This window comes from Bactrocera tryoni, unplaced genomic scaffold (genome assembly GCF_016617805.1).
Source record: "Bactrocera tryoni isolate S06 unplaced genomic scaffold, CSIRO_BtryS06_freeze2 scaffold_7, whole genome shotgun sequence".
Lineage (NCBI taxonomy): Eukaryota > Metazoa > Arthropoda > Insecta > Diptera > Tephritidae > Bactrocera > Bactrocera tryoni.
The window spans coordinates 6,538,187-6,553,634 of record NW_024396366.1 but is presented as its reverse complement, the minus strand read 5'-3'; the positions used below and the strand labels follow the sequence as shown (position 1 = coordinate 6,553,634).

At 34.9% G+C, this 15,448-nt stretch overlaps 2 protein-coding genes across 4 annotated transcripts in view; one reads left to right on the top strand and one right to left on the bottom strand.

Annotated features, from left to right (window-relative positions):
* Positions 1–15,448, bottom strand: part of LOC120781598 (putative nuclease HARBI1) — a 56,613-nt gene that overhangs the window by 27,550 nt on the left and 13,615 nt on the right. The window lies entirely within an intron of this gene.
* The window catches only part of LOC120781597 (galactosylgalactosylxylosylprotein 3-beta-glucuronosyltransferase S), an 88,336-nt gene that overhangs the window by 64,154 nt on the left and 8,734 nt on the right, over positions 1–15,448 (top strand). For 2 of the 3 annotated variants that reach the window (XM_040113832.1, XM_040113833.1), the window contains one exon: positions 9,080–9,352. In XM_040113832.1, the coding sequence (XP_039969766.1) occupies positions 9,080–9,352 (273 nt within the window). Of the gene's footprint in view, positions 1–9,079; positions 9,353–15,448 lie in introns of those variants that run through there. The other variant, XM_040113834.1, reaches the window with a different exon arrangement.

The window sequence follows — 15,448 nt, the reverse complement described above, 5'->3', positions numbered from 1 at the left end:
GTTAACGGCGATGATTGCATTTTGGCTTACGAAAGGTGTGCGCACGGTTTTTTCCACACAAATTGACTGACGACAAAAATTGCTCAGAATCCAACATTCTAAGAAAGATTATTTGACCAAAAATCACATTTTAACCATTAACCACTCACCGTATTCACCTGATATGGCACCGTGCGATTTCTTCCTTTTCGGAAAAATGCATTTGCCCATGAATGAAAGCGAGGCCATTCAAAAGGTTTGCGCCGACATACTGGCGGCCATACCGGCCAACGAGCTCAAACACTCGTTCAACATTCTATTGGACTATGCAAAAAGCTGTATTGAAGCAGAAGGAGACTATTTTGTATAAAATAAATTCATTTTGCCCAAAAAACCATTTGTTCTGTTCTTTTTTTTAAATACTGTTTACTTTGGAAAGCACCTTGTAGTATTGAAATAGAGAGAAACCTTTTGTATGATAAAAATGTTCCTAAATACTTATATATATATATATATATATACTACGCCACGCCGTTAAGAAGAAGAAGATATTATGTATATATTATATATAGTGGGCTTTTCAAACTTTAAAATTTCCCGCGACAAAACTATACTATATTCAGCCCTATTCTGCATTTCTACTCGAATCGAAATTTTCTCCGATTGGCAACTTTGGTATTCTGCGTTTCGATTCAACTTCGAAAATTCCAATTCTATGTATTCTGCATTGCGATCGTAATTACGTTTTTGTACGTTGAAGTTTTGTCGGCGGAAAGCCGTTATATATTCATTTTCGTGCACTTGGATAAAATAATTTCCTCAAATATGTAAGTAAAACTTTATGATTATGGTTGTAAAAGACATAATGGTGGTGTCCTTGGTTGTTTGTGCTTAAATGATATTTTTTGATATGTTTGCAGGTCAAGAGTAACAACGGCAGAGCAATACGAAAAATTGTGTGATATGATGGCCACGAAAAGAGATATTGCGCAGGGCTTCCAAAAGCGACCGAAGGAAGAAGTACAGGAGTTTTGGGAGGAGGTTGCAAGGAATTTAAATGCACTTGGCCCACCAACAAAAGATTCCAATACATGGAGGTAAGGTATTACCTACAATTAATTTTAAAAAATTAAGTAACATCTAACGTTTTCGTGCAGGTCTGGATTGACTGAAAATGTTACATGAAGCGAAAATTATCGTATAACAAAAAAGAAAGGATGAGCACCGGTGGAGGTCCTTGCCGTTTACAACACATAAGCCCACTTGATGAAAAGGTGATAGCTTTGACGGGTTTGGAAACGGATGATATCCCTTCAACCAGTAGAGCTAGCAGCCAAAATAGAGAGGCGAGAGCAAACAAGCAGAGCACTTTTTCATTACTTAAGCAACAGATACAAATCAAAAAGAATTTTATGCAGAGACGAAAAAATTCAATGAAGCTGACTTTGGTAAAATGGAAGAAGTTACTTCATATTTACGACACATGAATCGTTCTCTAGATACTTTGGCGGAGACTGCAGTGAAGCAACTTGAAGAACAGAAGCGACACAATAGAATTAAGGAAGAGCTGGTGAAGGAAAAAGTAGAAATAAAAATGCAAATGCTAAGATTAGATCCAAATTATAAGCCGGATTCAAAGTAGTCATTTTTTAATTGTTAGCCTTTTATTTGTTTTACTAATATTCATTTATATAACGAGCTGTGAAACGAAATAAAAGCATTTACTTTTTTAATATAGGAGCTGTAAAATGCACTGAATGCAATTGTTTTTATTTAATAGAATAATGTAGGGCATATTTTGAATAATGCATTGCTCTCCTCCTCAAGTAATATCGCTGCCGCTACTGATTCCATGTTAGTGTTAAAAAACGCGATATAATTTCTTTATTTTAATAAACCAACAATAATTTGTGTATTTTTGCTTTGTTATGTTTCATTTTCACACGTTTCAAGGCAAACAGCTGACTTCGAAAGAGGTACAGCTCTTCCTCTTCTTCTTTCAATCCAATCGTAACTCAGAATACCTATTTTCGATTCAGACGGAGCGTAGAGCGGGAACGTAATCGAAATGCAGAATAGGGCTGATTATATATTATTATTGAAAAAATTCCAAATTTCAAATCACTATGTTTAATAGGCCGGGTCGATTTGTATGAGTGGAAAACAACCAACAAAGCGGCTAGCAATAACGAAAATTACAGAAAATTCTAAGAAAGTTTTGCCAAGAAACCATGGGTCTAAAATTAATTCCCAGTTCGCGCAGAGCGACTTTAGATTTTGAGGTCATACTTATTAAATTGTACTCGAAAACTTATTCCTTCATAAGAAGCGATCCGGAAAATTGTGCTTGGTTTCTTCGGTTATAACGAAAATTTGTGCTTCTATGTATGCAGCATACAGATATTCCCATATTTTTTTAAAAAATTCTAAAATTGTGGAAAGTACGGTGGATCGAAAATAAAATTTTATTATTGTAATTAAGTTTTCAAAAAATTAAATGTTTTTGTGGTGCAAGTTACAGACATTGGTTTTTTTGCTTATGACTGGGAATCTTTTCTAGTTTTAGTTTTTTTAGGTTTTAAAGTCTTTTTTGGATTCCATGCGTGGTATTGTAGTACGACTTTCTATAGTTACGGCCATGATATCGTCTCTATTCTTTGCAATAGCGCGTCGAGAAACTGTCAAAAGCTGTACACAACGCTCAGTTGCTTTGGTATGACATGGAATCCCTGGGTCAGGAAGGGGCGGATCATCTGACTCAATAAACTGCAACAAGTGTTCGTATGGAAGGTTTGCTGAGAATGGAGGCTCAGACAAAACACTGTCATCATCTAGGTCAACCAGATCAAAGTAGTCTGAGCATTCAAAATTTATTGCGTGCTTTTTATCATAAACCCTTAGATTAGTCGGATCGCAAACTTTATCACGATAATGTAGTATCTTTTTTATGGCTCTTTCGCGAACATCTTTTCTCTTATCATAAAGCATTGCCAGTAAGATATTTTCAGGATGAGGGAAGTATGAATTATTTTGGATTACAGTGTTAACAATTTCTCGCAGCGTTGGTGGTAAATATCGCGTGGACTGTATAAATTTAAAAAACAAGAGACTGCCGTATACAACTGAGTTGTAGAACTTAATGTTAAAGTACATCGGTACGTAAACTTTCATTATGTAAGTTGCCAAAGTTTTTAAATTCGCTGATGGTGAACTAGTTGTCACGTATAAACGTAAGAGTCTGCTTGCCTTTGTTAGCCATCGAGAGTGCACAATTTGTCCCGGTTTCATACTGACTAAATTTTCGGGGCAGAAACCATCACAAACTGCATTTGCCATTCGATACATGTACTGAACGTCAGTCGAGAGCATTTTTTCATGAATGGGTGGAGGCATATCTCCCAACGAGATGGCCTCAAAGTCGGGTACAGCCTACAGAAAGATTTGATTCTTTTACCATTCTCGGATGATATCTTCCATTTTCTTCTTCGCTCATCAGAGAGTTGTTTTTTCTGTCATCAAAGGAGAAGGCTACCTGATCACAGTCATTGCGTTGCTTTCTTCGAAGAGAATCCCTACATTTCTTTCTTTCACGTGAAACTTTGGATTTGTCCATAATTACTGGTTCCCCATTTTCATCTTTAAAGTCAATATCATTGAAAAGCGATGTGGCCAAAAAAGAAGCAACCCTATTACCGATGCCAAACGTATCGCAAGCCATAGCGAAATGAGGTGTATCGTACCTTTTGGTATTATTTTTTTTTTTCGACGAACTTGGCTCTCTTGCTGTTGGCAGGGCAAACATCACCTCTGATTCAACATCCATATTTGTTGAGCCAGGAAAAAAAGTTGGATCAAGACTAGTTGGCGCCAGTGTTGATTGTTGGTCAACAGCAATCGCCTCGAATTCGGGAATGGTTAGCTTCCTCTTACTGTGCTGATCAATCATAAGCTCTTGGAGTTCAATGGGTATTAAAACCACAGCAACAAGGCAATGTTTTTGCGCACTGACATTTTCCAATATAAAAGCTTGATCAATTGTTTCCAGAAACGTTGAAGACTTACTTGGTCTACTTTTAAATTTTATTTCATTATGGTATTTATTTAGCAATGTTTTCAGTTTTTTCGAGGCAGTCTTTTCATTGATTAACGGAATGTTTAATTTATTCCAAATTTTTTTTGCCACTTGTGTGTTAAGATTACCGTACGATTGCTTTGTTTTGTTATTTTTTGCTCAGCCACGCGATTTCCAATGGAAATGTCAGATTGCACCTGGCAACACTTAGTGTTGCCTAGGCCAGAAATATATATAGCAGCCTCCGTAAGATTACCGTACGATTGCTTTTTTTTTGTTATTTTTTGCTCAGCCACGCGTAAAAATAAATAGTAATTTAATACGTCACGATTACTTGGTAGATTTAGATCACTTAAATCTCTTGGCAAACCAATATTCAGACTGGAAAGAACATAAGACCCGAAGTTCATTGAAATTGTGTCAATTTCTTGATTTGGTGGAATCAACTGACATTGCAGACGTTTCCATTATAATTTATTAATCGAAAACTATTTAAACTTGAAAAAAAATTATTTAGAACACACTATTGTTTATTCAACGCAGACCACTTGTACGGTAAAAAATACCATACGATTGCTTTTTTGTTGTTTTTGCTCAGCCACGTGAAAACAAATAAGTTACAAAAAGCCTGCTATTATTGCATTAATTGCATGGCATGCTGTTATTTTTAAAACTATAGGTTTTTAAGTACAATTTAATAAGTATTACCTCAAAAGCTAAAGTCGCTCTGCTCGAACTGGGAATTAATTTTAGACCCATGGTTTCTTGGCAAAACTTTCTTAGAATTTACTGTAGTTTTCGCTTCTGCTAGCCGCTTTTGCAAAAAAATTCGACCCGCCCTAATGTTTAATCTTCTAATTGAGACAATGAAACTTTGTCGCGGGAATTTTTAAAGTTTTAAAAGTGAAATTTCTGAATATGTGATGGTTATTTTTGAGAAACGAAAATTAGTTGGTGAAATTTTAGTTTGAATGAAAAAACGAAAATTCCTATATTAAATGTATGGAGACCATAGACCTGCATTGAGTATGATCGATTCGGTTTGATCAGCCTCGCTCAAAACGGCCACAACTCAGCACAGCGGTTCGCTACAAAATTGTTCGATCGAGTTTCGTGCTCAAAACGAAGGAGTTCGATCAATTGATTTGATTGCTCTGCTTACTGATTCAAACTGATTTTTGGTTCCGGTATGATGATTGGAAATGATTGTACAGAAAAAGACGATCAAGTCCAACGACGCACGAAAACTCAGACATCGATCAAATGTGCGTTTGAATTGATTGTGATGGAACCAATCAGATCGAGAATTCCCTGCGAATACATATGTATGTGCATAACGGAATCAAGTTGTGATGCATAAAATTAACCAAAATCATTTCTAACGTTTAAAACTAAAAATTCAATTTATGCCTAAAATTAATAAACAAAGGTAATGCTTAAAATATTTGGGAACACAAATTTCAAATTTTAATTACTTCTTCATTGACATCAATAAAAACTTAAAATTAAAAAAAGTTTTATTTTCTGGTTTCAATCTTAATCGCTCAAACTTTTATAAAATGAATTTAAAAACAATAAGCTATTAACTGAATATGGTCCGAGCCTATTTCTTTTTTTAGTTATAATATTTCGAGCTAAAGAAAAAGAACGCTCAGCGGCTGCACTGCTGGCAGGAAACACCCAGTACGACCAAACGGTATGATTGTGATCGAGCTGAATGCAAGCAACATTCTCGAACATTCTTTGCTGCTCATACAAGGCGTTCGATCGAACAAAATCATTACGAAACAAGCAACAGTGATTGGAACTGAATGTTCGCTTTGAGCACGCTCGCTTACGATCATTCATTTTTGTTGAAGCAAAGTTTTTCGTCACAAAAAATCCGAGTCAATGATCGGGTATGATTGAAAAAATTGTGATCGTTGCAGCTCTCTGATGGAGACCTAAAAACTAAATAGCGACCCCTTAGAGTTAAGCTACAGCACCTGAATTTTTGAAAAAAAATTCAAAAATTTTTTTGAAGCTCCCAAATATATATATAATGTATATATGTGAGTTATCTTAAAAAACTATTGCGAACGTAGTTCTTAGAATGCTTCATATACCTAATATAATTATTGTCAAACTTCTGTTAGACCATATATGGTACTTGGTAATAATGTGTCGTAATGCCAAAATGGGATTACACTGATCAATACCACCCCAAAATCCAATATTCAACTGTGTTGGGAATAATAGCAATAACTTGTAAATACTAAAACAATTGTGGTTTTACTATACATTTAAAAGTTTGTAATTTAATTTTTTCTTTGGCCGAATATAGCCCCAATTTGGCCGCTCCGTGTTTAAATTGATTTTATATATTTTTTGCATTCTGCACACTTCAGACATTCAGACCTATGTCATTGTGGAATCTGTAGAGGTAACTTCTAAAGCACCCTTGTCCACTTAGTATTTGGACCAGAGGGAAATAGACGAATTGTTAAGCAAAACTTCATTTGATTTTACAGATGGTAATTCGAAATATCGAAAACACGTAAGTTTGTTCTTTCGAAGGATGAACTGGCGATGGTAGGTCTTTATTGCCGAAGGAACATAAGTAATATTAATAAAATCCTTTAATATATGAGATGCATGACACGTATCTTCTGTTTGCCATCACTTTGATAAGAAAAATTAAGGTATTCCTTGAATTTAAATTTTTGCGTCTATTGTTACGCCTAGATATTTCATTTCTGACTGTGAAGTAATCTCGCATTTTCCTATGGTGAACACTATTCGTTCTTCTACCTTTCCTATGCTTTTGGGCAAAACTTCTGTTTTGTGCTCAGCCAATTCTAAACTCATTGGCGTAGACCATTTCTGCACTCATTGCATTTGTTTCTATGCCATCTAGTTGTTAAGCTACTGCTATCACTATAAGAACATCGGTATACCATATGCTATTAGTTTCACGTTTGTTAATTGCTGTCTTCATATTTCTTACGTGTTTCGAAAATGATTTTTCCATAACTTTTCCCATAAATGATGCACAGAGCTTTTCAAACCAGGTTTTTTTCTGGTAATTGCCGATCTGTGTCGAATTCCTGTTGTTTCCACTTTCACTTCCGGGAAGTGCTTCAAATAAGGAGTTCCGATTCTCGTGAGCAGGAAACTCCATGTATATGTTTGACACCGTGCCCTCAATGTGCCTTCTAACCGAGTCGTTTTCGAACATTATATTATTTATGGATACCCTACTCCATTGTCGCATTGTAAAGTCGCAGGATATCTGCATACGAGCGCCATCCTTCTTTGTAATTATAATGGCATATATTTGTTATAATTTTCCTTTCTATTGGTCTCGTCTTATTAACCTCGCCTAGTAATTTTCCTTTGAGTTTGAATAACCGTGGTATTCTTTTAAGGTGTTATACCAGTGTGACACTTCAAAATTTTTTTTATTTGCTTTTTCGATAGCTTATATTACCATTAATATCCTGTGAAATCGGGAAGGTCGTATCTTGAATAGTTTTTGGATGGCAGCGTTCTAAAGAGCGACCGCTCGGAGGTGCAAACATACATACATATATGTATAAGTGAAATTTTAAACGCGTTTTTCTCGAAACGACATTTTTCAAAATTGCTGGCGTCATAACTCAACGAAAAATTTACCGATCGACTTCAAATTAAAACTGAGTATTTTTGAATACATTTACTATACAATGACCTACGATCGTTTTGATTGGTTGAAAATTGTCAATTTGACATTAAAAAAACGACCATTTTTTACCTAAAAAAACGATTTTTTTTTAAATTACGCCATTTTGTTAATTTTTTATATTTTTCAAAGATCGGTGGTCATTGTATAGAAAATATTTTTAAGATTAATAAACTTTTCAAATTTTTTTGTTTCAGCTACTCATTCTGCCGGAATCACGCCAGCAGTTGGGGCACTTTTTTTGGCGCCTCCGAAGACAGCCGATAACTCCGTTATTTTTCAACATTTTTGTAAAAAAAAAAATCTTTAAATATAGCTGAAAATATACCTTATTACGTTCAGAGAAGTTCAAAATATTCAATAGCGTACTTTCTCTTAAAAAAATTCACGAAAATCGCCTAATTTTTCATGCGTCACACTGGTATAGCCCCTTAAGCTAATTTTGCTGCCCGACTGTATTATAATTGCGCGTCAATATATTTGAACATATTGCCGAGGAAAAGAAAATAGTTATTTAAAATGAGTGGACTGAATGGAGGGGTGGACTTAGAGGGCGAAAATTTACTCAACATAGTTAGACATTGAAATCACAACATAAGTTCTTGAAAGATTCTTAAAACTTGGCCAACATCGTTTTGGTTCGTGAAATTTTTCTATTCAATGCATGACCTGACTACAATATTATACATTGCAATAAAGTAAGTCACCCGCACGTCTACGATTTATAATGTGTCTTTTCAATGATACTAAACTGTATAAATACTACTATGTTTTATATAATAATATTCTTAATGTTTGAAGTAAATGTTTATTCCCCACCAACCCAAGGAACTATTTCTGGATCCGGCGTGACGGTATGTGCTTTTTTAATAAGTTTCATAAGAATAAATTTAAAAGTAAGTATTATGTTCCGTACCGATTAAGTGGCACCCTTTGCCACCAACGCACGTGTTCAATTTTGAACAGATGTGTTTATTTTAAAGAAGATGCTGCATATAATACCTACAAGTCAGATTCGGGAGGTATATATAAATATAACCACTATGTACGTATACTCTTATGCTTATACTATTAAAATAGATGTCCTGAAGTATTTAATTTCAAATAATTCTGTATGGTAAATGGCAATAGAAGAATTAACTGAACACCTCATATCAACGATTTCATAAGAAAGGAATATAATTACGATAAAATATTTAAAATCAACATACATATTCCGTAAATAAATGTATACTATCATACATATTCCGTAAACTTATAGATAAATTTATAAACAAGATGTTTTTCACGATTGGATCAATAAATATATATATTTTTATTTTTTAAAGATGAGACAGTACACGCTCGGCTCAACGAGTCTTATCTTGTTTGCAACGAGGTTCTTGTTGACCATCGAGTTTTTGTTCACGACCGCGCACTCCGCGATTATGAAGCCTTACCTATGATATATTTTGTGACGCCCACATATCCTAGACGAGAGCAGATACCTGAACTCATTCGGTTGGCATATACACTACTACATGTACCACGTATTCATTGGATACTTGCAAATGATCTTAAAGCATGCAATGCTTATATAGATGGTTTACTCAAAAGATTTGGTAAGATATCTATAAATATATGTACATATATATATGGATTTAGGAAGATTAGCTAGTTATAATTAAAAAAAGATATTTTATTAAACTTTATTTTTGATAATGAATTAAATTATTTTTTTTTATAGATCTCGAGACTAAAGTCCGTTTTGCTCATCACGCAATGATAAGTTTCTTAACGTTTAAAAATTTTGAGGTCGCTTATTATGAGCTTAGTTTTTGAAAATTTACAATGGCGCATCCAATAGGGCGGACGAAAAATTAAAAATTTATCAGATTCGCTTGAGACTTGTTCCTTGGGCGTTTTGAGTATCGCTGATTACGAATTTGACATCAGATTTTCTAAACGTCTTTTATTTTGGAAATACCTAAATTCAGCCATACCCAGAAACAACGACGTGGATGTAGCAGGATTGGGGTGCTTGATTACGTGAATCCCCTTGCTCTCATTCTTACGTTAGGTTAAATTTATAAATAAAATATGTATTGACTTACTGATAACGAATTCTTTTAGTTTCGTATGATCTTCTTAGTGCTTTTCTTGTATGTTGCTTGTATGTGTTTCTTTTAATTGAACAACAGTAGTCTGCCAACATGTGAACATTCCACATTCCCTGATACCTTTTTTCAATGTCTTTTAAATCCTGATGGAATCTTTCGTTTTGCTCTTCAGTAAAGTCACCTCAATTTTCACGAAAATATTCAACATGTAAATGAAGAAAGTGAAATTGTGAAAACTCTTCACCATTTTGTCAACAACACTTGTAATTATATATTTTCTAAAAATTTTGTTGTAACTCCTCTAAAACTTTGCCAGGCTGCTCGCTTTCTTTTATTGTTTTACAATATAGTAAAAGCTCTTTATTCGCGGGGTATATGTTCCATAAATATGCCGCGAGTACAGAAACCGTGAATACGGGATGGTAATTTATATGGGATTATAGGGGATATGTTTCTAGGTGACAAAAAAAAAAACAAATAGGTATATAAAAAAAATATTTAATTGAAGTTTTGAACATTTTAATTAATTATCTTATGTCTTAGGCAATGGTTTGAAGTATTTTGTAATTTTTTTCTTGCTTAGCAGTTTTCAAAAGCTTCTTCAATTCAGACTGATACACAGCAGTCGCATTAGCAATTTGTCTCCCTAAAATTAGACTTCGTTCCATAGACGGATCAATGTTCATAAAGAAATCGCAGAGCTCATTTGCCATTCTTAAACCGTCAAAATTTGAGCTTGTACAGATTCTTCGTCGTTTTCTGCAGTCGGATCAGGCCACAGTTTTTCCAGCATGACTTCAATGTGTGTGGCTTCAGTTCTTCCATTGATTCTTTTATGTTTACGATGCATTTTGCTATGTGAAATTTCTTCCAGCATTCCATAACATTCATATCAGGATTACATTCCATATTATCCAATATGATTTTGAAGGTTCGTCTAATGTAATAGAGCTTAAAGGACTGGATTATTCCTTGGTCCATAGGTTGAAGCAAAGCCGTCGTGTTGGGAGGTAAAAATGTCACTTTTATATTTGGATGCATAGTTTCAAGTTCGCGATGATGACTTGGTGCATTGTCCAAAACTAGGAGCGCTTTAAAGTCTAAATTCTGTTTTTTTTTAATAAGTTTCAACTTCAGAAACAAAACAATTCCGGAATCAGTCACAAAAAATAGCGCTTGTAACGCACGCTTTCTTATTAGCACGCCAAAACACTGGCAGGTTGTCTTTGTTTTGATTTTTTAAAGCCCGAGGATTGAACGATCTGTAAAGCATCAGCGGCTTAATGACACAATTTCCAGATGTATTAGAACATAGCAGCAGTGTAACTCTATCCTTTGCTGCCTTAAATCCAGGAGCAGACTTTTCGCTTTTAGAAATGAATGTTTTGTTTGGCATTCTCTTCCAAAACAGTGCAGTTTCGTCTGCATTAAATACTTACTCAGGGTTGTATCCTCCATCAGCTACTAGGTTTGCAAATTCTTCTGGATATCGTCCGGCTGCAGCAGTGTCTGCAGATACTGCTTCTCCAACGATTTTGATGTTATGCAATGATTGTCTCACCTTAAATTTATTGAACCAACCTTCTGATGCTTGAAATCCTCCATCTGTACATTCACCACTAAAACTACCATCAGGTTCTTTAAAATGAGCGTAAAGACGCTTCACCTTCTCCCGGACCATTGGAACACTCAGGGGCACCCTTTTTTGGTTGCGGTCTTCGATCCAAAATGACAACGCCACTTCCATTTTTTCTATTGCTGGATCACGAACAATTTTAGCTGATAGTGAAGTTGAAGCTACACACGACCTTATTTTATCTTCGGATTTTTTTATCGATCGTACAGTTGATTCGTTGACATTGAATGAGCGTGATATGGATGCAATGACTCTCCAAGGCGTAAGCGATCAAGCATTTCTATTTTCACTTTAAGCGGTAACACAGTTTTTTCGTGTCGAAGTTCGTTTCTCATTTTTTTCTAGTTGACATTATGAACTAGGAAGAGTGCAGTAGAGACGTGTACTCGATCAAAATTTTTGTAACTAATATGAAAGACAAACAATAAAACACGCAAAGCGGCTTTTACAACAACACAACAACAACAACATTTAAAAATTTATTTTAATTTTTTCGCCAACCACGATACTTATTTCTTTGAATATGCTCTTAGCAACTTCCCAACATATAACGGAATTTTTTTGCATACCGTTATACAAATGAACAGATAATTCGGTGAATTTATTTTCAGAAACGTAGTTTTGTTATGCAGTGGCTTAATTATGTGAGCACAAGTGTACTTTATTTATTGAGGTATAAGGTTGCTTTCATTCAACCGATCGCGGCGAAGGCGGCTTGTGTCAAAGTCCTCGGCGATATCATTTAACAACATTACTAAGGCTAACTTGTAATAAGATCTATTTTACTTTTTTATTAGTCCATTTGACAAGAATATTGGGTTGGATACCTATTGGAATAATTTAATTATTATATATGTACTTATTAGATCGGCGAATAAAAAATTTTTTAGTCGCGAATAAAGAAATTGGGTCTCATTTTTTTAATCTACGAATAGTGAAAACGCGAATAAAGGAAGCGCGAATAAGGAGCTTTTACTGTACCAAATTTTTTATGGAGTGGTTGAATAATTACTTTATTTCTACTATATTTTTACTCATAAAGCTTGTCGCGGGCTCGATTATCCCATTCACATAAATGATATGGGTATATTGTAAAGCCGCTTTGTTAACCCAAAAAATTGTCGTTATCTTTAATTAATCACACAATTGCCACTTGTGTTTATCATATTCTAGTTTTTTCGGGTAAGAACTGGAGGTTGGAAGAATACTTTTTTAATACTAAGAATTAGCAACTGGTGATGAAGGGTATTGGTTGCTAATGTGAAGCAAAATTGGTTTTAAACTTCGTGTTGACGAATCAATAAATAGGCGCCATGTTCGTTTATTAGTCCTTCAATATCGCATCAGTAAACAAAATTGTCGATATCTATGAAATATTTTCTGAATTTCACGTCTCGATTACGATAGAAACTTATGAGTTCCTATGGCTAGACAATTTTTCTCTTTCAAACTTGCGCCGCAAATAATCCCCTTTTATACAAGCTTCACAATATTCTAAAGAAGTTTCAATCGGAACATTTTTAAATATATTTGTATCCTTGAACAAATACTTTGGAATTATTTTTTTAAATTTGCCTTTGCTAATATCTTCTCATCTATTATGACATAATTGATATTGTTTATTGCAAAAGCAACTGCAAAACTCTTAAACATAACTTAAAATTAAAATATGTACGTTATTATTATACATACCCGCAAGGATTATACAACCATTTCGTTTTATTTTGACATCTCCTAAGTCAAACTCAGTAAATTGTGGGGAATGTCTGAACAGTATAAAACATGTTCCAATGTAATTTTGGTCCCATCAATAGTTTGTAGTCGTGCCCTTAGCTGTTGCATTGACGAAAACATCACATTTCGCTACTGCAATCTCAATTGGTAACTTCAGAATAATAAAACTTCCAAACAAATTTTTATCTTTGATCATATGATCACAAGCCCCGAAATCAAGATTAAATAATTCCATTACTATTCACTTCTAAATTGTTTCTGGTCATGAAAGCGAAGTCAGTTTGAAGTTCTTAAACTTTAATCAACAGCTTTCTTGCTATCAAAACACGCGAGTCACCCACGTGCAGTTGGAAGAAGGAAAGAGCGCCCAAGTGAATGCCGGCTAGCTTTCGAGGCTGTTTGTTCTGGGTCTCTCCTTTTGTCTCTCCACTAAGAATAGTGGCCTGGACGATGTGCCGTTTCAGATCTGTGATACGTAACCTAGTGCCGTTGCACAATTTGGGTGCGTCTAGGTTACGTGTCAGTAGTTAAGAACTTAAGGGGATATAGTTGCGCCGTCAGTTGCTATCATCGTGTCTATTGAGATCTAGGTCCCCACTTCACCTGGAATTTGCTCAAATATTCTTTCATTAATTTTTTCAACCAATTTGTTTTTGTTTTGCGTGAACTTTTGGAAATATCTCCCATTTTCCGAAATAAATATGACATGTTGCAACCCCACTTTAATCATGTCAACTCAGTTGGGAAAAATTCAAAAGTTATGCTTAGGAAAATCCTCTAAATTCTTTCTGTAGGTTAGCAGTGTTGTCAATTTGACGGATTGTGATATGTACGTTTTATTATTCGTCGATGTGCGTTTTATTGTGAATTCGAATTAAGATTTTTTTACAACAACGGTTAAAAAACTAATGCCGTATCAGGAGTAAGAAAGCTAATTGCAATAAACTTTTTGGTACTGGTCAATAAATGATGTCCGTTAAATCAATAAATCTTGCCAAATCTATAGATTTCGGTTACAGCTCATTGTATAACGCGAAATATCATGAAAATATAAATGTTGTTATTCTTTACAATTCCTGTTACTTCTGCATCAGCTGAAAACTCATTAAGCAAATTAAAAATAATAAAAAAGTATTTAAGAACTATTATGGGCCAAACTCGATGCTGACATTCATCCATTATAGCAACTGAAAACAAAACCGCATCAAACCTGGATTTAAACGAAGTCATTGATACATTTGCGAAAACTTAAGCTAAGAAAACATTTTAAATATAATTGATATTTAGTCAGTTGGTGGCCCGACCTTCATATAATAAACCATTGAATGAATATTCTCTATTTAGATTTATTAGCCAAACCTATACCAAGTAGTTAACTAATTATAATTTATGTTGTTATTGTTTAATATTTTTATTACCTGCCTGAAGTGCACAAAAAAAGAGCTTAGGTAGCTTAGCATTTTTACAATATTTATATATTTCATATTTTTATTTGATGAAACCTAATCAGTTTACATAGCAGTGGGCCCCATTTTTTTAATTTTCCCCAGGGCCCTTGGTTACCTAGCTACGCCACTGGTTGCAAATGCGCATTTCTTTATTTTCATAGTTCAGCGGGAACTTGAATACGGGTATGCAGTTTTGCCACCACTTAGCAAAATTGCAGATATTGCGGAGGACTCTCTCTTTCGTCGAGAGAAAACTTTACTTCTCAATTGCCCATTCAGTCCTAAGTTGCACCTGTTGGTGAGAGTTATTCTGCGTTGGATTCCGAGCCTGACGTTGTTGTTGCTATTAATGCTGGTTGCAAGATATAAGAAATTATCTACGACTTCGAAGTTATGACTGTCAACAGTGACGTCATTCGTTAGTTGACTGTCGACGCGGATAGACGTGCGTGCGCATCGTTGCGATATTTCAGAGTGTTTTTTTTTTTTTGGCGATTTTTCGATTTCCTTTTGTGCGGTCATTTGTTTACGCGATTTTGCTGGCACCGTTATTGCCTGGCGGTGAAATTGCTTGTGCGATCGTTGGGTGCGAGGGTTATTAACCGCGAGTGTTTTGTGCGGTACACATTTTTTGTACAATTTTGTGCATTTTTGTGTACTGACTCGGGAACAGTTATTGTTGGGGTGGGACAGGCAGCCATGTTGCGCTGCCAAGAGAGAATAACGTGGGAGCTAGACGAACTGGTATTCGATCCCAGAATGTCGGATGTGGGGACTGCG